The 24,146-nt window shown below is 44.4% G+C and overlaps 2 protein-coding genes across 3 annotated transcripts in view; both read right to left on the bottom strand.

Annotated features, from left to right (window-relative positions):
* Positions 1-784, bottom strand: part of LOC121302183 (anthrax toxin receptor 1-like) — a gene marked incomplete at its 5' end in the record, with an annotated part of 7,705 nt that extends 6,921 nt beyond the window's left edge. Inside the window, one exon of the mRNA XM_041232000.1 lies at positions 596-784. Within this exon, the coding sequence (XP_041087934.1) occupies positions 596-784 (189 nt within the window). The remainder of the gene's footprint in view (positions 1-595) is intronic.
* On the bottom strand, positions 742-24,146 carry LOC121302329 (anthrax toxin receptor 1-like). Of its 2 annotated transcripts, XM_041232218.1 has the most exons (17): positions 23,356-24,146; positions 21,297-21,393; positions 20,973-21,108; positions 15,629-15,700; positions 14,995-15,066; positions 13,497-13,578; positions 13,365-13,398; positions 13,200-13,279; positions 12,313-12,381; positions 11,156-11,236; positions 10,281-10,341; positions 9,093-9,191; positions 7,014-7,083; positions 6,606-6,684; positions 4,966-5,061; positions 3,159-3,200; positions 1,178-1,425 (listed from the first exon to the last, which is right to left on the bottom strand). In XM_041232218.1, exons 1-17 carry the CDS (start codon positions 23,356-23,358, stop codon positions 1,294-1,296), a joined length of 1,305 nt encoding a protein of 434 aa, XP_041088152.1. In that variant the 5' UTR covers positions 23,359-24,146; the 3' UTR covers positions 1,178-1,293. The 2 variants fall into 2 exon arrangements, with proteins under 2 accessions (XP_041088153.1, XP_041088152.1); XM_041232219.1 differs by lacking the exons at positions 20,973-21,108; positions 21,297-21,393; positions 23,356-24,146 and adding an exon at positions 18,536-18,984 and having other exon boundaries at positions 742-1,425.

Here is a 24,146-nt window from a genome sequence, read left to right as displayed (position 1 = left end):
GCATTTCTGAGGTTAACGTACTGGATATTTCCAAAGCACGTGAGCAGATGAGCACCAGTATTATTCCAAAAAAAAAAAAAGAGAATGAGCTGGGAGTGTTTTTGAAGAGAAATCAAAGTCTTATTAAAAACCGCTAACTCTGCAGCTTCGAGTTTTTGAGGTCAGGACGATTCAGGACTGGTTTCTATTAACTCCCCACACAGATGATTTTTTAAAATTGTATTTTGTTTTATTTCTGACAATAGCTTAACTCCCTGTTAGCCCAGAATGTCTTTCGTTTTCCTCCGGCACATGACTATGTAGGCGTTCAATAAATTTAAACAATGTCTTTTATTTTTTACAGTGTAGGACGCATTCCAAGTTGCACAAGTCAAACTTTTGGTGGGGGCGGTTGCCTACAACCCTACTGAGCCTCTTGTGAACCCCGAGCTCCGAGCTCCTCCGTGTCTCCAGACTGTGGTGTTCCGCTGGGATCCTGTGTCTACCATGTAAACCACATTACCCTCACCGCAAACCACAACAAAAGCTACAAGTATGAACAAGTGCATTTCTGTGTTAATAATGCACAGCTGATAATTCCCTGGCTGGGGAGTACCTTGATTGGCGAGTACCACTTGCGCGGCCCGGGTGGTTTGTACATGCTGTTGTTGAGGGCGCGGGACGGAGAGAGGTCGAACTCCTGTTCCGGTAACTTCACCCTCGCGTTCTTGGCCTTCTCCAGCTTAGCTCCTTCCTCGGTGGAGCCCCTCTCCCCCCAGCGCACCTGGAAACAAAGCCGTCCCAGTTACATAGCGGACACACAGGGCTTCTAACTGGGGAATAACCAGTTTCCGCATGAAAAAATGTAATTGTTTATTTGAGTTTTTACAAATGCAATGTATCAAGGCTCGCGCTGTGAAGCTTGAGGTAGAGTCCTATGGGCTGCCAGGTGTAATTTATCTTGTATTTTTTTCCCCAGATTCATCAATGTTTTGAAAATTATATATATTTGAAAATATGTACATGCAGATCATTTATAAAGCTAGTTACAAGATTTAACATTTAGCTCAATATTTAACTGGCCAGCTAAATCTGGAGTTTGTATGCAAAAGAGCTCCGCCCGCTTTGTGCTTTCATGCAATTTGATTGGCTTTTGTAATGCTAAAATCAGGAAATATGCAAATTTTAGCATTACAACAGCCAATCAAATCACGTGAAAGTTAAATCTGGGGGTGGGGGGTGGTACGTGACATCACAGTTTCTTTATGTCTGTAATATGTTGTTTTCACTAATAGGATTAGAAAATTTCAACAACTACCAATAAAGCTCCTGCCCCCTGCCCCCCCTCACCTCCATTCTCTTGATTCCCCCCACGCCACGGCCCCCGTAATAAGAAGCATCCACCGTTGGCCACTTCTTCTTGGGAGTCCCGTCCTCCTCCTCGTCCTGAAACAAGGAGACACCCCGGTGAGGTCCGGCTGACAGATTAAAAAGCACTTTTAAAAAAAATCTGAAGAAAGAAAAGAAAATTAAAAAAAAGGCTTATTTGGGCTTAAAACTGGTCTTAAAAAAAACCATCTGTCCTGATAGAAATACAAACGCAATCTTTACTACCCGCTCGCTTTGACTGACACGGGTGTCTTTGGCAGCAACAAAATATAAAGAGATCAGTCAAAAGAAAAGAAATCTAATCGTGCATTTTTTTATTTTTTACAGAGCACGGCGCTGGAGTGAAGCATGCCGTTCTCCGGTTGTTTCGTGAGGAGGCTGGATACTGGTTTACTTCATTTTTCCGTTCTGCTGCAAAAGCCCCAAAGCGCTGCTGTTTGTGTTGGCCAGAGGAAATGAGGGAACCCAATAACCCAGCTCCTCATCCAGTTTCAAAACTGCAATTACTACATTCTCCAGAGCTTTAAATGAGCTGGCCGAACCACCCTGTACAGTTTTACTTTACTTTGCCGCTTAAAAACCTGAGTCTTATTTTTGCATGATCCGAACCCAAGCCTCAATTCTAACCATAGCTCAGCTATTATTACAGATGATCTCTTGATGCTGCCTGTAAAGCAAACATTGAATTCGGGAAACAAAACTTTTCTAATAAATAAAGACTGCGGTTGTATTACTGGATTATATACAATTGGCTAGATTCATTACTGCTCTGTTAACAACTGCCAGTAATTTATCTCCCATTACTTTATTTTACAGATGCATATCTGTACAGGTATTCATTTTTTTCAAGGCTTGTTATTATATACCGTGTGCAATCAGACAGCAGTCACACTTCACCTGGATCTTTGGAAAATACAAGTTGAACTAAACTGAAATACCAGAGAGGAAGTCACAGAATGATTGGGAAAAAAAACAAAAACAGGAGGCCTTTGTTTTTCTGCTCAGTGTTTAATTTCTCAAAAAAAAAAAAAAAACTAGCCACCAGCAATGACGTGATTAAGCAATCGCTGTTTATTATTGCCAAGTGTAGAGATTGCCGGAGTCCATCATCCCTTCTAATGGCCTGCTGAAGAGAGCCAGCTGAAATGGGGAGGAGAGGTGTTGTGTAGCGTCACTTGACCCGGGCTCTTTGCTGTCTGGATGTCTGGCTGGTCTCTCTGAGCAGAGTCGCTGACTTTCAAGAGTTTTGGTCTCTGGTGGAAAATAATGCTGTGGCATTTCCTGTTTTCAGGATCAGACTTGAAGAGAATGAGAGCGAAAGAGAGAAGAGAGAGGGGGAGAGAAAGAAGGGGAAAGATAGAGGTGGAGGTAGAGAGGTTGAGGGTGAGGAAGATGGAGACAGAGGAGGGGCAAAGGAGGGAGTCAAAACTAAGTGTGAAGGGAGACCACGAGGAGGGGGGGGGGGATAAAAGTGAAATAGTGATACCTTGTATTTCATCCCTCATGTTGCGTCGCTGCCTCCTTTCTCTAAGAGCGAGCTTATGTTATTATGCATTGTTCCTCACTCTCTTGTAAAGCGCTTTGTGATGGTGGTCCGCTATGAAAGGCGCTACATATAAAGATGGATTGAGTGTTCTATAGAGGCGTTCGGCACAAGATTGAAACAAGCTCCTGGATTGCAGTGGATCCACAAGAGATTATCTGTGATCTTTCCTGCAGGAAATATTTTTAAACCCACTGGCATTCTTCAAACTTCCACTCATACACACAGTGTCTCCCACCTGGCTTACCTCACTGTCGTCTGAAGGAGGGGGTGGCGGCTCCCTTATAACCTGCGGAAAACCAAAAGCACATGGTCTGATCAGCTCAGGAATGTAACCCACATGGTTTTGATTAACTTAGAACTTGTAACCCCAATAATTCATTTAATATGACTCGATAAACTTGCTCTGAACTGATTGAAAACATACGACCCAATTAATGTTTTGGATCCATAATATTGAAGGAGATTGCAACACCTTGTGGGAAATATGCATCCCATGTGTCTCCATGACTCAAGCCTGCCCTGGACTGGAGGGAGCCCCCTTTCTCTTAGGGGAAGGCAGGGAGGGAGCAGTTCAGTCTCCGTGCCTCAAGCCTGCCCTGGACTGAAGGGAGCACCCTTTTTCGTAGGGAGTGAGGGAAGGAGCAGTTCACTCTTACTTGACTGTGTTGTTTTGTAGATAGATTACACCGACCTCCACTGGTGGCTGAGTTTGAAATGAACCCAACCCCTGCTGGCCAGATTGGGAAACTAAGTCTACAGGAGCTTTGCTGCTTGTCCCAAACAACATGGATATTTCTCATTTTGATGGTGCGCTTTCTCTTGACTTTTTTTTCTTGCGTCTCACTTTTTATTGTTTTTCAGCATTCCATCTTCAACTTAGAGCCAAGTGAGGCAGCGGGTAGCCTTCGTGCTGAACTGCCGCTCTGAGAACTTCACCCCCTCCCTCTGCTGAGGCTCACATCATTGTTTTCCTTCTAGGAAAGTAGAAGCGTTCACCTGCCTGTCTCCCTGCTCGCCTGCCTGTCTCCCTGCTTGCCTGCCTGGCTCCCTCCCTGACCTCACATGCGGGCAAAGTCTGCCACGTACGGTTGTGTAACATGGGCCCTGTGGGGGCTTCAGAACATCCCTCCTTTTTCTCCTCCCATTTTTGGACCGGAGAGCTTTTCGCAGCTTGGATTCCAGTTTTTCCAGCAGGGCTGTTTGCGAGTTGGGAAGAGAGAAAATGATCCATCCCTGGAATTTATTATTTTTTTCAACCAGATGCTTTTCTCAGTCTCTCTTTAAGTGTCGAGCTTTAGTTTAATCAGCGTGTGTGTGTGCGTGTCTGACTGCGGTCCAGCTCTGGTCACAGTTATCTCATGCATGTTGATGATGATGATGACATGGTTATTTTACTAACCCCTCCCCCCTGCAGCTCCCCTGGCTTTGGAGGGGTTGATGCTGGGGAGGCAGTAATCCAGCTCTGGCCGTGCTCCAGAGCTCCAGCACGGGAAGATTGTGCAGAGAATCTACACTGTGCAGAATATGGTGTCAGTAAGTGGGCTGGGTGTTGTGCATAACTTGTTGCACTGTTGTAGATGGGATTTCAGAACACCAGTGCAATCAGGGGTTCTGATTTTATTATCCTTTTTTTTCACAATGAGAACAATACCAAGGTTCTGCTTGAATAAGGCAAGGTAAGCATGAATGAAACAAGGAATCTGTAAGATTTGAAAGGTTTCACCTCGACCTGATTGGACTGGCAAAGCTGTGCTGGCCGGGTTGGACTGAGATGGTCTTAGTGACCCAGTCGGGGTGCTACAGTTCTGACACACTTATACCTTGTTTCCATGCTCCCCTCAACCCGGGCTGAACCCCTGCTGCCCCTGATACTGCGGTTCCATGTTGGGAAACACGGAATCCAATCCCGGGGTGAGCAGTTTCTCTGTGCTTGAATATTCTCCTGTCTTATACGCAAAGGTTGCTGGAAAAGAACTGCCAACATCTGTCAAGCTTGGAGTCTTTTCCCTCAACTCGAAAATTATAAAATTGTCAAGGAATTGATTACTTACCACAGTGCAGCAGAGAGGCCAGAACCACCAGAGCAGAGCCAGGGCCAGCAGGAGGAGTAGAATGAGCAGGGCGATGGCCAGGATCGTCCCGTCAGACTGGGGGAGAGAGACAGAGAGGCAGGGAGGGAAGGGTTAGACTGCAGGAAAAAAACTGCCAATGCTACTGCATTGCAAATCCATGTCATGCATCGGCACCTCAGCCCCTTGAATTGAATGGAAAGGCAAGGGCTGGACGCGAACCGCAAACGAACGTCTTGCTGTTCAACTAAAGAGCAAGCTCTGTGGCAGAGAGGTAAATACAGGTCTTACGCTGCTGTCAGTGTTATTAACTCATCAGCTGCTTGGAAGAGACCCATTGCACCCATTGCACTGATTCAATACAGTCTTGTATAGAGAACTCAGTGCTGTACTGGGGATCTGAGAGCCAGCTAATTCAATACAGTCTAGTGTAGAGAACTCAGTGCTGTACTGGGGATCTGAGAGCAGCTAATTCAATACAGTCTAGTGTAGAGAACTCAGTGCTGTACTGGGGATCTGAGCCCTAACATTCAGTAGAGAGAAGTAAGAAGCTCTGGGGATCTCAGTTCCAGCAGCATAGTTAGTTAGCACCAGTAGGTTAAAAACCACAGCACCCACACAAAGTTAATGTAAACTACATAATAAAAAAATGCTTGCTGAGGAAAGGAAATGGAGCAAGACAGCCGTCTACTTAATCACAGTTTTATGGAAGAGCTGCCTCTGCCTAGTGAAGCTAGAGCTGCATTCCTTGGAAGCAAGTGTGCAATTCAGAATCCGGAGCACGAAGAGGGGGGCTGTGCCATTAAAAGGAAAACTGGGTCAAGCAGCTGTGTGCATTGTACTAAGTAAGCATAGAAAAGCCAATGCAAACAGCATGGTTTAATCTCAAGTGAATCCTGATCCAATCACTGCAATAAATACATTTAAGGAAGATGATATACTGCAGATGGCATTGTCCACAAGCTTGGGAGAAGCTGGGTGAGCAGCTGATATTACCTGGGAAACTTGCCCTGGGTAAACTCCTACAAAACGAAGCTGCACTGCGCTCTCTCGTTCTGTTTGGATGATTGTTTGTGGAATCCTTGTAGCCACAGTTCCTCATTTCAAGAGCCGTTTCCACAAAGCGTGACGTATTTCTGAAGCCATGTGTCCCGGGCTCCACATGCCAGGAGTCAGCACAATAACAGGGCAGCTCCACTGTCTACCACTTGTTATTTCCCCTCTGCTTCATAATTGGGAAAGACAGCTTGTTGCTCCCAAGCAGCTCCAATAGGGGGGTGGTCATCGTCATGCTGCTTTGCCAGCAGTTAGCTTGTTTAAAACTGTATACAAGGAATGGGACCTTGCTGCCCCCCACTGAGAGAGAATGAGAGAGTCCAGCACCTCAGTACATGCACAGCACACAGTATATCCGGGTGACACCACGAGAACAAATGCACTGGAAAAGCATCATAAATCGTACTGCTGTATAAGCATTGGAAAAACACAAGCTGCAGCTATCCCGGCTCAGATCAACTCTTATATAACGAAGCAGCCGAGATTGATGTGAACGCAATGCAGCAATGCTGCTTGTTGCCTCCCAGAGAGAGGGAGAGGGAGAGCCTGGCTGCTTGAGTACTTACGCAACGCACAGTGGTGATGGTCACGGAGCTGGAGATGAAGCTCAAGCCATCGTTCATGCTGACCTGCAGCGAAGCTTCCCTGGCGACAGAGAGGGAGAGTTTTAGACAGCTCATCCACTTGGGTACAGTTCTCAGCGCAGCGTTCTTTTCAAAAATGCATTTATTTAGTTCTTTATTTAAAAGTTTAGAATGTCCAATCTCCACCCCCACCACCACAGCAGTTCCTGCAAAAACAGATCCGTTAATATCAGCTTTTCGTCAGTTTTGCTAATAACTTATGATATGTTTCGGAGTGTTTGGTGGCCGCCTCTAATCAAGTTGAGCGGGATGCACACGTCCTCTTGTACCTTTAAAGGGTTAAAAAGGCATTTCTAACTTTTCAGGGGGGGCGGGGTTTGAGTTACTTACGTTCCCACTTCTTCCAAGATGGGGGCGGGGCAGAGCAGGTAGGTGTTCTCCACAACCAGGGGCTTCTCCACTGGAAAGAGAGAGAGAGGCATGAAGAAAGAGGAGTAACCAGTAACCTGCCCCCTGCACCACGCTGCCCCTGGTGGATGTAAAAAATAGCACATATTCGATGTCGTATTTCATAGATCACATGGAACGCAGCAGGGGCCGCAACACACCCCCAGGGCAGGCAGAAATGCCACTAAAATGAAAAGCCTACAGCGTAGAGTGAAGGAGGATAAGCGCTGGGAGTCAATAAGGTCTCTCATAGCCCTGGCACGGCTGGCTTGATGAATCAGTGCACACGTCTTAGAAAATCATCATTTTATGGCTTGCCTGTGCTTTCTCTTGCACTCTTCGTATGATAGACCCCTCCTGGCACAGCAAAGAGTGAGAATGAGTCACACTCTCAGCTTGATCAGACACAGCCACCAAACCCTTAGAAACATACAAGTACAAAACTGTGCAGGAAGGGACTGCAGACAAGCATTGAACGAGCACACATTGAGGTCTAAAAACAGCATTCAATATACTTGATTGAATCTTCCCATCAGCATCCAACAGCAGTGGTTTGCTGCCCAATGTATTATTAGGAGAGATGTAGTGTAGATTGCATGAGCGGTGTTTGGCACAGCCAGGCAAATGTCTCAGAACAGTAGCCTGGTCCATGCGAGCACAGATCCCATTCATTTCCTGACCTCAGCGCTTAAAACACGCAGTCCTGGCACGAGGCAGCAGAGGGGGCTGTTTCTCACAGTGTTATATATAACAGAGTTATCACTGTGAACCAAGTGTGAATCCTGATTTTGCATCAACAGTGCCAGTCTTCTCTGAATTGCTCTGAAATGGTTAGAAAGAAAGAACATATCCTCTCTCCAAGTATTTCCGGTACACCATGGTGTAACTATTATCTTGCCCCCCCTGCAACACACTGAATATTTATTTGTACCATATAAGTGGTATTTCTTTATTTCTTTATTTGTTTTAATAGTTGAAAATTGATTTTACCCCGGGCGGAGCTCGGCCAGCTGTGCTCCATGCGGAGCGCCTTTATTTCTTACCGATTTCATACATCCACAGAGGGCAGGAAGTGTTTCAGGAGGACAGGTTTGGGGTTACACTCTGGTGTACCTGGTGTACTTGGAGAGAGTCCATGTTTCTGAGAGCTCCACTGAGACCGTTATACTTCTGAATTGTAAACGAATGCGAGCCAGGCTAAAGAAGGACTGTCTTATTAGTTCCAGAAGGGCTGCCATTCTGCAGAGTCTGGAGTCTGTTTACCCTGGCTCGCTCCGCATATACAAAAAAAAAATAAGTAAAATACCATCTTCTGGGAAAAGGGAGCGTGGCGAGGGCTTTGGATTTCAGTCCGAGAGGCAGTACAACAAAACGTAACAAATGGTAGCTAGGGTATTCTTACCATTGTTGTTAGGCAACCTTCTCCAGGAAGACACGCTGTGGTGTCTGTTCCAGGGAAACAATCTCAACATTAACGGAAACTGCACTAGTTTTAAAAGGGTTATAGAAAAAATAGGCAGGTGCTTTAAACTCCTGAGTTTTAAAAAAGTACCACAATTTGATGACGGAAACAGAAGATGAATCTAAACAAGAAAGGTACGCGGGGGTCCCCGAATGGCTCCCCTGGCAAAAGCACAGCCGCATGGTGTGCGGGGCAAGTCAAACAGTCAGGGCAGCATCCTGGCAAAGTCGTCGGTCTTTGCTGGGGATTCCGGATGGAGCGTCGATTTGGATCTGGTGATCCCACGGGTTAGGGGTCAACAGATTCAGCAGGGATTGTTTCTCCTCATCATGCTACAGCAGGACCCTGCCGGCCAGGCGACCGGTGAGCTCAGAGCGGACACCTGCAGGGCTGGCCTTTGTCCTCCAGAGGGCGGTAGCTCGCTCACATCCGCTCTCGAGCTCCTGGGTGTAGAAGAGGAAGCTGGCTCGGTCGTGGGATTGGAGGACGTCTGCTGACACCTGTGTGGGGGAATTGCTGCGGTGAGGAGGGGGAAAAAAAAAAAAAAAAAAGCCACTTACTGAGTGTGATGCTGTCGTTGATTCGGAAGCTGCACAGGACCTTGTCGACGTTGCGCGTGTGGAGGAATCCGTTCCCATGTACCACCACCTGAAAGGATTCTGCGCAGAGAGGGGGAGGAGAGGTTAGAACCAGCTTACTCCACAGCATGGGGGTTCCAGGGTTCAAACACGCTACAGAAATCCCTGAAAACCGCACACGTTGACCTGGCTTCCTTTACCTCAGGGTCTGGAGCCCTACTGTACAGCACTTGGCTCATGTACACAGCGCTTATTTTTGTGATTCATTTTATGTTTTCGTTCACTCCCATATTCTACAGTATAAATGCACATCATTATTCCACCAGCGTATTCTGCATTTTTTATAGCATTAGTTTTTTTGCTGTTGAATGTGTTTTACTGAGACCAGGAAAGGGTTAAGATTGAGCCTTGATTTAAATACCATTTCCATGTGAGAATGTGGATGGAATGCAGAAAACTGGGCCTTGATTGGCCGTCCAATTAGCTTAATTAACCATTCAATGTAGCTGAAATGAAGCAGGTGTGTATAACAGACGGCAAAGAGGCTTTAAGTTCAGTGTTGCATAGGCTTATGCTTTTTGCATGATCGCTTTCGCCTGACACTCACAACTTCAGTAAGAAATTTGAAAAAAAAAGAGATTGGCTTCTTTTTTCATTCCCCAAACAACACACTTAATATCCCTGAAATACTCCTACATCCCAGAGCAGCCAAGTTCCATACCACACATCGACACCAAAACTGCCCTTTGCCAACACTGGCGTCACATTTACTGAAGCAATCTGCAACCTTCCTGCCCAGTTCCTAATAGAAAGCATCTTGATTTAAGTGCTGTCTGTTTTATTTTACTGCAGTTGTGGCAAAAAAAATAAAAAGAGAGATAAATAAATGCAATTGCTTTTCCACTTTCTCTAATTTGCATTGCAGGCGGGAGCCAAACCAGGCACTGAAAGTAAATATTTAGGTTAGAAAGTGAGGAAGATGCTGAGATCACAAAGCGCTTGAAAATGTGCAAATCCTGGAAACGAATGGGGAGGGGGAGCTGGATTTGAGTAGTTTAGATTTGTCGAACTCAGCGCTTTTTGGCTGAATCTGTAACAACCCGTTTAGAAAACCCTGTCTAAAGCATTTACTGATTTTTTGTGATGCCCTGTCAATTTGACAAAACTCACCTCCTGCACAGATGCTGGAGGGTTCTACAGCCAGGATCTCAATACAGGACTTCTTCAGGATCTGAGAGAGAGAGAAGTTATAATATTGTTGTCATACCATACTAGAATTGAAAAAGCTGATTTCTGTGCCTTGTGTAATTCTTGAGATCTAAAGAAATTATTTTTGCAGCATTACAGTAACAAAACTTAGCTATTTGCACATTATGTCAATTTTCTAAATGCTCCTGCAGGATTCTTCACGTGTTTCTGCCGTGTTACACAGCCCTGGTGGCGCGTTACGAAAGCAACATAGAAAACCAAAAAACAACGCTCACCAAACTCACACTCAATCCAGTAAAACACACTTCACAGCAACGTTCGAGGTGATTAAACCATGCTCTCTCCACGGCAGAAACAGACCACGCCCGCGGGTGACCCAGGCCGGACTCAATGGCTATCAATCTCCCGTCAGTGTAACTTGAACCGCTGTCCACTAAGCCATGGCAGGTGTCGCTAGGTCAGAGGGATGCTTGGGAGTTCAGGAAGGTGTTTGTTGTTGGCTTGATACAGGCATTCAGCTTCGGAGGGGGAGGGGGCTCTTAATCGAGCCCAGGTGGGTTCACAAAGCACTGGGAGCAAAGATGTAGCCAGTCAGCGCTCTCCAAACACTCATGTAATTCATACTCTAAATGATGGAGCTCATTTGGCTGACCAATGCGTGTTTTTGGGGTTTTTTGGGGTTGTTTTTTTTGTTCCACAAGCACCAAGTTACAAACTTATAACTTTGTCCAAACCAGAGAGCAAAAGATGGAAGCTTTTGTCATGGTTTAGTTCCATCTGCCTTACAGGGATGGAGCACTTTGATCCATGGCAGGTATCAGTGGGAGCTTACTCACCGAGTCAATGACTCCCTGCAGAGCTTCAAAGCCATCATTCACCGGAAACACATGGTCCTTACTGTCTGCAATCTTAGCCAGCTGGGGAGATGCAATAGATTCAAATCAGCTGTGGGCTTCTACATGTCCAGTTACATGAGCTTTACCATGCATGCCTTTGCTTTACTGTAAGAATCTTTGGCTATGCATTCATAACACATTTGTTTTAATTCTTTCTAGAACCAATTCTGGAGTTACTGTGCAGTAATCAAGCTTGCATTTAGTTTTGATTCAAAGCAGCTTCATTTAGCATTAATGCAAAGTCCAGTAATATAAACATTTTGCTTCCCTTTGCATGCATTTTTGAACATCAAAAAGATTTAGCATCTGTTTCTAATTATGGCAACACCATCCTTCTAGTGGCTTTTTTTTTTTATTTTTATTTAAATAATCAAATATCAAATTGCAGCGATTAGCAGAGATTTAACACTGAATGAACTCCACATCACTATTTCATTCTATCACAGCTGTTGTTTGTTTGGTGCTTTTTAAAACCTGTTGTGCTGATAGTGCTAATTGAAATGGAAAAGTAAAGGGCAAGCACTTGCTTTCCATGGAGGGTTTAGATTTTGTTGGCTCGTCCATTAGAACTTGACAACGTTAAACCAGTTTCCTGGATTTGACTTTGGCAGAAGTAGAGCCGCTAAGGTTTAAAATGATTGGAGACATGAAGCATGTGCAGAAATGTATAGGAAAGGAACATGTGGTAAACAATTGACCTCATTGTAAAAGAGAGTAGTTAGCGGTTGGTTGCACTTGAATGGAGCAACAGCTGAATAACTAATTTCTATTGATAATTAGTAAGATAACAAAAACCAACTGTGATCACATATGTTCTGAGTCTCTAATAGAATCACCAGGGAAGGTAACCTGACCAATCGCCTTGTCTCTTAATACTAGCGGCATGCATTATAGCTAAACAATACCGTTCACTGTAGAATGTAATGTGGCTATTTGTAACTAATAAGATTTCTGTTAAGATTTGCAACATGGTCTTATCTCATCTTTACAGCGTAACAAAGCAGTTAATTCCGCGTTTACTTTCATTCATAATAAAGCTTACACGTGAGCTAGTCTGGATGGTCTGAAAGAGACAGTGTTGCTCCTAACGCACATACCTGAGTTTCATTAAAATCCTTCACCCCTACACAGTACACTGTGGCCCCCAGACTGCGGGATCTGTTAGCCTGGAAATAAACACATGAATAACAATGAATAAATAAACAAACTGTTCATGCACTTAAACACTGTGGATGAGGATCCGCGTCATCACATACAAACTACAACATGTTCTCTCGCAAGTCGAACCACAGAGACCATGTTTTTTGAATGGGGGAAAAACACCTGTTCATTTTACAAAACGATCAATTCCAGGTTTTTGGAGCTCTCGTTAAATAACTTTTTCTTCTGTTTATTCCACTAAAGGAATTCCTGTTTCACTGTAGCTGTAGCTTGCAGGCCATTCAAAATAGGTTTGATGGTTTATTTATACGCGTATCAACTATTAAACGGCACAGCTGTCTTTTTAAATGCAATGTAAACCAACTGAAATGCCTTGCATTTCCGTTTGAATGCCAAAGAGGAACCAACATTTTCTACTTTCTCAAAACTGGAGTTCCTAATCGCCATCACCTCTAGTTATAGCCAATGCATTGCATGCTTTGATAAATAGCAAAAATCTGGCTTCAATCACTTAAAAAGCTTTATTGTTTCATACCAGGGGGACGGAAGGAGAAAAGTATTTGACCACAAGCCAATATAATACACGAGTGCTGGCATGCGCAACGTGTTTTGAATTTGTTTTCCTTGAGATTGCACTCAGCGGATTTGTGTCGTGCGTTGCTATGTGTCTCTCCAGATGTTGAAAGGACAGCAGTCTCTCCTCCTCAGCACAGTCGGAAGACATGGAGCAGGCGGTGTCGCGCTAATGCAGCCTTTCCCCTTTTCCAGCCTGCTTCGTTCCAGTAAGGTGGAGCAGGGGGGCTGTCAGGGGGGCGATGCCTACCTCTCGCTCGGCGTAGTAGAACAGATTCTCATGCAGCTCCCCGTCCGTCAGGGCAATGATGACGCTGGCGGTCCGGTAACCTGCTCCGAAAACAGAACATCGCAATCAAAACCAATCTCGACCGCCCCCCCAGCCCCGGGAAAGAAAAGGGGTCTGTCTGCTCACCTTCCGTGTTCTCATAGTAAATCTGTTCACTGGCCTGAAACGGAACAAAAAGACTGTATGCGTGAGAATGGGGCAGAACGCACGGCGTATTAAACAGCAGGTCGGTGCTAGATAGAATGAGACGGCTCTCACCCTTTGGATTCCTTCGTGCATATAGGTGTCTCCTCCGGGAATCACTTTCTGAAGCTCCGCCAGTCCCTCTCTGATCTGCTCTCTAAACAGCAACGACAACAGAGCCACAGTCAGCCACACTGCGCTCAGACAGCGGGGTTAGATGTATACAGCAGAGCCACAGTCACTGCGCTCAGACAGCGGGGTTAGATGTATACAGCAGAGCCACAGTCACTGCGCTCAGACAGCGGGGTTAGATCTATACAGCAGAGCCACAGTCACTGCGCTCAGACAGCGGGGTTAGATCTATACAGCAGAGCCACAGTCACTGCGCTCAGACAGCGGGGTTAGATCTATACAGCAGAGCCACAGTCACTGCGCTCAGACAGCGGGGTTAGATCTATACAGCAGAGCCACAGTCACTGCGCTCAGACAGCGGGGTTAGATCTATACAGCAGAGCCACAGTCACTGCGCTCAGACAGCGGGGTTAGATCTATACAGCAGAGCCACAGTCACTGCTTTCAGACAGCGGGGTTAGATCTATACAGCAGAGCCACAGTCACTGCGCTCAGACAGCGGGGTTAGATCTATACAGCAGAGCCACAGTCACTGCGCTCAGACAGCGGGGTTAGATCTATACAGCAGAGCCACAGTCAACCACACTGCGCTCAGACAGCGGGGTTAGGTTAGAGTATACATTCAGGGATGGAAGCAAGGCTAAGATTGCCCACTCCAGGCTTCACTGTGAGCTTAACGACAGTGTGCAGGTAACAACCCCAGGTGTGTATTGGTAAACTCATAGCAAAACCAGGAATGGATCAAACCGTTATGCAACGAGTCTTATTACAAATGGTCTCTGGTCGTCTAATCATAGATGGGAATGGGAGACTAAACATGAGAACTTTCTTAGAGTCAGATTAACGAGACAATCGCTGCAGAAATATGCCTCAGAGATTCAACTCCCCCATTCCGCTCCAGGATTAACAGGTGAGATAATAAACGGCTCCAGGCTCTGGATGGAGGTTTAATTGGTTCAATTAACCAATTTACAGCAGGGTTGCAACACAGGCCACTGGCATAGAGGCTAACTGCTGGAGAAATGGCAGTGCGCGCATTTTCCAAGGTGCACTTTTGTAAAGGGTGCACAAGCAGACCACCAGGGCTAATCGCAAGCTGGCATGAGAACCCTGAGACCCGCGACAGTCACTGTGCAACCCGCAAAATAAACCTTGTGCAAGATCACTGTGTTTGGATGATGTAAATAAATAAATAAATAAATAAATAATAAAGTTTGATCGCATGTACACCTCCTTTGCTGATGGGTTCTCGATTCAAATTGCAAATGAGATCCTTTTAAATGAACCAATGTTTTATTTTTCTGTTATCGATTCGAAATGCAATTTTAGGTCAGATTTAACCCCCTTCTCCAAAATGTTTCGCTCATCTGCTTCAGAGAGTCCGGAGCAGCGTGTCAGGCGATGAAGCCCGGGACCAGCCCGTGAGTACTCTCTGACTCGCCTGTCTTCCGTGAGCTTCATGAGGATCCGACCCTCTGTGGAGAACACGATGAAGGACATGCGGAGCTGGGGGCTGCAAACCAGGCAGAAAACAATCATTGCACAGAACGAAGAACTCGTGAACAATCAGACACAAGGGCAAAAAACAAGGCTGGTCAAGTGAAAGGATCGGTACAGTCAAACAGGCTCTGTGAAAGTAAGTGAATGCAAACCTAGAGATCTCTTTAAACTAGTGAGATACCAGACAGCATCTTAAAGAAATAAAAAAAAAAATCTGATGCGGGACCTACATACTGCATGGACTGGTGAAATTATTTCATTAGCTTCAATCCCTTTAAAAGAGAAACGTGTGTTCTGCCTGGTGTACCGCTTCCATCCACTGGGGGCGCTAGTTAATGGTTACAATGTGGTGTACCAGCTGGAGAAAAGACTCCTGTGAGAACGCTAATGAGTCCAGGGGGAGGATTTACATCTCTGAGCTTGAACTGAAGTCACCAGTAAGGAGGGGAGGGGAGGGGAGGGGGGCTTTCCAGTCGGCTTTTAAAACTAAATTGCCACGGATTGGTACTCGGTTGTGAAGGTGAGTGAAGGACAGCTTGTCTCAGTATTTCAAACCCACAGCACGTTTTATTTACCTTATGAACTTGTGAGCCAGATGTTGTACAAAGAAAAAGATCTCGTTCCAGTGGTCCTGAACACTTCCTGATCTGAAAAGACAGTTTAGAAAGTCCTGTCAGCTTTGCAGAGCTGGGGGAGAGAGCGGAGGGGAGGTATTTCAATGTTGCACGGCTGCAGCACTATAGTGGTGACCCACACCGCCACGCTGCTGGTTTGCTTACAAACTCTCTGTCTGCAATACCCGTGTTTTGCCTCTTGCATGGTGCAGCTGTAAAACATGGTAACCCTCCCACAGTTAACCCAGATAAAGCAGCATTGTACCGGAAAATATGCCGAGGTAAACTTTACCATAGGGTAACATTCACAAGGCAAAAGCGGCAGATAAACTGTCTGCATAGGTGGTCCTAGATGCTGGAGTTAAGCTGAAAACGTCACATTGCTGCTGGCGTCGACTACAATGGACTGTCAAATCAACAAAGAATATATATATATATAGTCATTAGAGAGAGCGCATATAACAATGAAACACTTTCTTTTAGGATGTACACAAAAGGTTTAAATGTTAAAAAATAATAATGATCATTCTGAATTCAGTAATGCACAGTGCAATAAAAAAAAAAAGTGAAATAAGTTAATTTTTAATCATTTAAACTTCTTGTGTGTGTATATTCAATTGTAAATACACCAATGGCCTGAAATGACCTGAGCTTAGGCCTCATTGCTAGAGGGTGAAACTGTAAAGTTTTCTTGGTGACCTTTAATAATCACCCCCCCACCCCCCCACCCCACCCCCACCAAGTAGTTGGACGGCCGTTGGCAACAACAAAGCAAAACAAAAACACCATGTCCATAACCAACCTTTCAAATCTGACCTCAGACATGAACCCCTTCGATCTCTGGGTAAAAGTCTATATTTCTTAGTGCTGTGGTTCGTACAGGACTTTTTAAAGAAGCTTGATAAATGTAACGGGGAAACGACTGGGACTCGTTTGAAATGTGGTTGCATTGATTAAGCTTGTTTTAAACACAGAGTCAAAACACAAACTGGACTGGCTGCTGTACTGTACCATCCCTTGTAAAAGATTGTACACTTATTTTTGCAATTCTACCATGCTTTCCCATGGCAACACTTTGGGAAACTTTTACAAGGGATGTAAAATGGGTTGGAACAGGATGCCCTACAGGAGTGGTTCCCAGAGCGGGATCACAGTCCAGATATCTCTTCACACTAATTTAGGACTGGAGGTGGAAGAAAGCCCTGGACTGGAACAGAGGGGGGTAGCTGGAACCGTTGAGCTAAGATCTGCCAAGCAAAAAAAAAAAAGAGAGAGAGAGAGAGAGAGAGAGAGAGAGAGAGAGAGATATGCTGTTTTTCAATTTTTTTGGCTTTGTTTTGACATCTGAAAAGAGGTAGTCATTGCGTCATCAAGTACAATAATAATAATAAAAGCGAATCAGATAACATACTACATTTAATGACTAATGGCCAGATTAAAAAATAAATAAAAATAATTGCTTACAAATATTATAATACGTTACATTGTATGACTGGGGGCTAATTTCACACATCCCGATTAGCATGTGAACTATGTAAAGCCACTTTAGCAAGGAAGTCCAGGATCCGTGTTATCGGGAGTCTGGGAATCCCTCCAGCAGACCCGAAACTAAAAGCAATCCTGATCAATTCCTGTATAAACACAGACACGTTAAAACTGTCCTGTGCAAAGACAATGCAGCTGAAACGCAGTGCGTCAGTTATAATTGAAATGAAAGGTGATTTAGGAGAGATTGAGAATCAAGCTGCCAGAATGAGTTGCCAATGGCAGCATCGCAGCTTCGAACTGGAGCAAATCTGGTGAAGTAGTTGCGTCTTGTGCTGTGAAAAGGCCAGTTCCTTTTTTTCCCAAATTCTCCATTGTTATTATGGGATGTCCCCCTCTGTAGAAAAACCAAAGCCAATTCCCGCATCTTAAAAACATCTGGATTATGGGGAAAGGCTTAGCACAGAAGAGACAGAGAGAGATTGTTTTATTTTTTTTTTTCAAGTTTCTAGGTGCTTTGGGATTTAAGAAAATAATCTCTAACACACATACAAAAAACGTTTTTTTTTTTTTTTTTTTTTTGTTTTTACTTGTTAGATTTGTTCATTTAACAGTTAATATTAACAGTTAACACTCTGAGCTAACAAACATGATAAATGGCATTCATTCTTTATTATGTAAAAAAAAAAAAACACTTTCATTTTTTTGCTTAGCTGACAAATTAAGCAATGCATACATATATAAAAAAAAAAACCCCACAGATTTCGAGATGTTTTAATGAGCATCACTCCATGTATGTTCTGTTTGCATAGATTCGATCTCTACTCTTGACCAATCAAATATTTGTGCCAATTAACCCATCACAACAAACAGCTGCTCCAAGCACACAGATCTCATGAGATAACATTATGCTGGGATACAAGCATCACTACACGCTGCTCTCTGGCACTGCGATACATACTTGGTGGAATTATTATGTAAAGTCCAAAGGAAATTTAAAAAGAAAAAAAAAGCATATTTATTTTAACCTCTGTTATTTTAAATGTTACAGATCTCTAAAAAGGCAACAGATAACAGCATGATTTGTACAACGGACAAAATAAGAACTAGTGAAGTGATTTAAAAATATATATTTAAATCATTTCAAACATCTTTTTTTGTATTTATAATAAGGCGCTATTGTTGGTTACCGTTTACCAAATTCTCGATGCATTTTTTTAAACTCAAAAATTGTAATAAAACGATTTCACAACTTGGCTGGTAAGTGAAGCAGACAGACGTTTCGGCGAGCGTTTTCTGTCAGCGTGCGGCACTAGCCGACACGTTTGTCCGCTTGACTTCTCTTCACCTGGTTATCGTTACTGTTAAGCAGAGTGAACTCACTTGTCGAGGATGAAGTACAGGTCAAACCCTCCATAACAAGAAGAACCTGCTTCTCCTCCCCCACCTTTGCTCTGTCCAACACAGGTGAGCAGAAAAACAAAAAACAAGCAACATTTCAACACAGACTTTACTCCATAACTCCGCGGGTCAGCCATCACTCAAATGAGAAAAACAAAAACCCTCAAACTTAAACAAAAAAAAAAGGTACAGTTAGTTTTTTTCTCCTTTAAAAAAAAAAAAATCTAAAAAGTTTTTGAAAGTTTTCAGAAAGTTTTCAAAAAGTTCAAAAGCTTTTCTGCTGCAGCCATCAAATGATTGGAAGGATTTTTTTTAATATCCTTTAGGTCACAAGATTCAGGAATGGTCCCAAGGAAGATGGGGACACGTTTTATTCTGTCTTTACACAAACTCAAAAAGGTTCTTCTGGAAACTCGGAGGTGCAAGAAAAATAAAATAAAATGTCACCCCCCCCCCCCCCCCCCCCCCCCCCCTTTTTTTTTTTTTTTTTTTTGTTTTGCATCAAGCAAGACTTGCACTGCTTTGCTGGGCTGCGGCTGAGCGAGCTATGCCATCATGTCTCGAACCAAACTTTTTCCTAAAGTTGCTCTCTTTTAAGACCTAATCTAATAAACTCTAAGTGTCCCTGGATTTAAAGAATGTGTAAATACTGTACTGCAGTGCCATCTAGTGGCACGATGTTTCACAGCAGGATTCTTTCAAACAGCACAAGCAAGCTGTTTAAGAGGGTCTCTACGCCCAACAGGTGGGATAGGATGAAAAACAACACTAGGGGGTATATGATGCTATATTTTAGTTAGTATCGTTAAAACAAAACCGGGAATGGATCAAACCGCTATGCAACAGGAATCTTATTACTATCAATCCAAACTCTGATTTTGAGATATTTATATTTCGTTACAATATATTTTTTTAAAGAAACATAACATCTTACTATAGTTTTTTTTTTATTATTAATTTGTTTTAAGTTATGAAAATGATCTACAGAAATGTATTTACGCACAAAGGTAAATACTAAGGCTGAATTGCATGAGAATATTTTCCCATTTTCTTAACCCAAATTCACATGGATAATCTAATTTCCCCAAAACACCATCAACGGAGGAAGGCAAGCGTGACCAGCAGTCGTGTGCAACCTTATATAGTGGAGCAAAAACTATATTTCATAGCGTGTATAACATAGTTTATTGAAACTGTGGAGGATGGCCGAAAGGATTCCGCAGCGCGCAACTGCACGGAATACACTTGTAAACAGATTGAAGGCTGCCTTCAGAGGCGCGAAAAATCTGTGGAAGAGGTGGATTAAATATGTTTTACACGGTTATCAGCTCACCTCTACCTCAGCAAAAAAAAAAAAAAAACCCTGAGAATGACACTGGGTATAGTTCTTACGCTGGTGTGGAAACAGTAATGCATGAATCAGTCAACCAATCTACAAAGACTGTAATATAATAAAAGCCAGGTGGGTTTTGAATCCAGGTTTATTGATTGTTAGCAGGGTAAGAGCTCTCAGTGCACAAAGGGGGCGTCACTGGCGTCACTGCCAGCCTCCAACCCGCTTACAGAGGGCAGGACTCTGAGGGGTCATTGATACTGAATGCCTTGAACCCGCAGCTCTCCTCGTCAAACAGCAGCACGCAGTCTTCAGGGACCCCCTGCGGTCTCGTTACCCTGGGGGTCGAGGTAATTGAGAATGGATTCAAGACAGGAAGGAGAAACTGGGGGTGGTGGGGCTAAGATTAAAAAGCAAGGTACAGTGCAAGGGTCTATGGGAATTCCGCCTCCAAGATATGTCTAAAAAATGAATTATTTTCTACTGACGTAGTTTTGCCTTTCATTGAAACTACCACAGTGTATGTTTTCAGAAATATAAAAGGGCGTGTTGTTATTTTCCCCATGTGTACCAAACCCCATGCAGACTCACGTCCGCGTCCATGTTCTGTCTCCAGTATGCTGGACAGCACTATGAGGTGTGATAGTTTTGCTTTTGTGAATTTGTACAGTACATGCATTCTGTGCTTGCGTTTCAATATGTATAGCCTGTGTGATTATTTATGATTATGTGTTGGTGTGTTTTTAGATTGTATAGCGCTTTGAGATGTGCTGCATGAATTGCGCTATATAAAAATAAAGATTATTATATTATAAATATTATAAGATAACACACTCTTGTTCTTCATGATACAAAATATGAGTGAATTCCAACAAACATCCCAACCCCCAAACGATTTTTTTTGTAAAGAGGGTTTATAAAACACTCCCCTAGGTTCCCTAAAACCAAAAGAAAAAAATGTTTCATGAACTGAAAAGCTTTTCCAACGCTGTGTTTCAACCAACCATAAAATACTTATTTTGCAGGAATCTAGGTCAGGGGAAAAAAGCCAATCTAATGACAGAGGGGGAAGAGTATGAGACTTACTCGACAGGACAGCATCGGAACCCGCCCCCCTCACACAAGCATTCCATGCAGGCTCCAGTCCTCCACTCTGCACCTAATGGGTACGGGGTGCTGTCAAAGGGGTCGGTACAGTGTGTGGGAACCACATACTGACCATCTGGAAGGAGATACAGCGCAGTTATACAGCAGCCTCATACACAGAGACAGTAAGGTTACACTGTGCATTCACCACAGTTCAGCATGCCAAGTCTGTCTCTTTAAACTGTGCCATTTCTCGCCTCTCATAATGCTGAACACCATATTGAAGATTGGCCTTGTTTAACAACCCTAACATAAGGACCATACCTGCGGACAATTCCATGCTGGCGAGACCCTCCAAGCACTGCGACTGGCTGAGGTGAAGGGCAGCACACAGGAGCACGGCACAGGCCAGGAATAACTTCTACACAAGACAAGAATGGGGAGGCTTAGCCCGATCAGTCACACACAGAAACGCAGAGCACCGACATACAGAGACACGCATTCACACAGAGCACGGACAGAGACTGTGGGAAGCCCTGCCGGTACACAGGTCTGCGTATGTGGGGAGTGTTGGGCTGGCAGGGAGGGGGTTAACCTGCAAAAACACGCGGGAATGTGGCTGGAGCTGAAAATTGAATACATTATTAAATTATTAAGTAGGCTTCAGCCACACAGGTGTATAAAATAGGTGATCACCTGTTAGTTTGGAAGTAGTGGCGAGGATTAAGGTTGGTGAAGGGGAGGATGTATGTGTGTGATATATATATATATATATATATGAGAAGAAATATCACTGGGGTTAGGAGAGTTTTTGAAGCCGTTTTTATTATGTGAAAGCGGCGGCTCGGCCTAAAACCGCGGTATTTTAAAAGTGTATCATTATTTTTGTTTAAAACTGTTTGATTTGGATGTTGTGCTTGTTTGTTTTGTTTTGTTTATTGTCTGATAATTAAAAGGGCGCACATGCGCTTTAAACTGCCAAATTTGTGTGTCTGAGTGTCTCTCCCTGCCAATAACACACAGGCCACACACACACACACACACACACACACACACACACACACACACACACACACACACACACACACACACACACACACACACACACACACACACTCACACACACACACACACACACACACACACACACACACACACACACACACACACACACACACACACACACACACACACACACACACACACACACACACACACACACACACACACACACACACACACCACCCCACACACACACACACACACACACACACACACACACACACACACACACACACACACACACACACACACACACACACACACACCCACACACACACACACACACACACACACACACACACACACACACACACACACACACACCGACACAGGTTTGTTGTTGTGTGTGTGTGCACACCCCCCCCCATTACTTGCCACACGTGTTACTGGAACACCCAATTTGACGGTGTTCAACGACACAAGCTGTCACAGAGAGGGACGTGTTATGGTGTGTCCGGACTCCAACCTCACACACACACACACACACACACACACACACACACACACACACACACACACACACACACACACACACACACACACACACACACACACACACACACACACACACACACACACACACACACACACACACACACACACACACACACACACACACACACACACACACACACACACACACACACACACACACACACACACACACACACACACACACACACACACACACACACACACACACACACACACACACACACACACACACACACACACACACACACACACACACACACACACACACACACACACACCACACACACACACACACACACACACACACAAACACACTCACACACACACACACACACACACACACACACACACACACACACACACACACACACACACACACACACACACACACACACACACACACACACACACACACACACACACACACACACACACACACACACCCACACACACACACACACACACACACACACACACACACACACACACACACACACACACACACACACACACACACACACACACACACACACACACACACACACACACACACACACACACACACACACACACACACACACACACACACACACACACACACACACACACACACACACACACACACACACACACACACACACACACACACACACACACACACACACACACACACACACACACACACACACACACACACACACACACACACACACACACACAGATTGATTTTCACATGTTGTATAGAGAATGCATTCTATGCCTGTAGCCATTTTAAAGCTGCATTCTAGTTGAAGCTAGAAGTCGAAATTGATCTGCTTGTCCTTACCATTTGTCTTTGACGAATAGCAGCAAGACGCAGCGGCTTCTCTGTTTCAGTTTCTGTTCGGTGATGGGGTCGAGTTTTTATTCCCTCAGGAAACAACTTTTTTTTTTTTTAAAGGACAGACCTATTTAAAAACATTTCCATGGAGATTATCGTCTGAAAGCTGACTAGGAGCGGGGCTGTGCTGTCTGAGCACACTTCACTCCTCCGGCAAAAAGAGTAGCATTCTTTCTTACAGGCGTGTCTGGACACTGTCGATTGAGGTGTGTGTTCAATAAACACTCGTGCCTTTAAACCTGCGGAGGCCAGGGTTTAAATCCGGCTGATCGAGTCATAAGCGAAATAAATGGGTGATCCAAACCGAACCCTCAAACGCAGATACTAGACATTAAGCAGAGGTTGATTTGTGACCATTCTCTGTAGCTGCCCGAGAGAGTCCCGGGACTGAATCGCCAAAACGAATAGAAAGATCTGAGTCAATATAGCCTGGAGCCAAGAAGAATCGGAGGGGGGCTGTGACTGAAGTCTTTACATCTTAAAAGGGGTTGATCTAGTTAAACAGGACCGACTCTTTAAGCGCAGCACAAAAACCGGGAGCAGAGGACACAGCTGGAAACTGTGGAGAGGGAAGGAGACACTGCTTCACACAGAGAGTGGGGAGAGGATGAGACTGGCTGTCGAGTCATGTTGTCGAGGCAGAATCACGGGGATCCTTTAAGACTAGGCTTGAATAAGTTCTGAGATCAGCCAGCTGCTACTGTATTTACAGTATAATCGTAAATCTCGAAAAACTA

The sequence above is a fragment of the Polyodon spathula genome, chromosome 29 (genome assembly GCF_017654505.1).
Source record: "Polyodon spathula isolate WHYD16114869_AA chromosome 29, ASM1765450v1, whole genome shotgun sequence".
Classification (NCBI taxonomy): Eukaryota; Metazoa; Chordata; class Actinopteri; order Acipenseriformes; family Polyodontidae; genus Polyodon; species Polyodon spathula.
The sequence above is the reverse complement of the archived record's forward strand: the minus strand, read 5'-3'. Positions and strand labels throughout refer to the sequence as shown.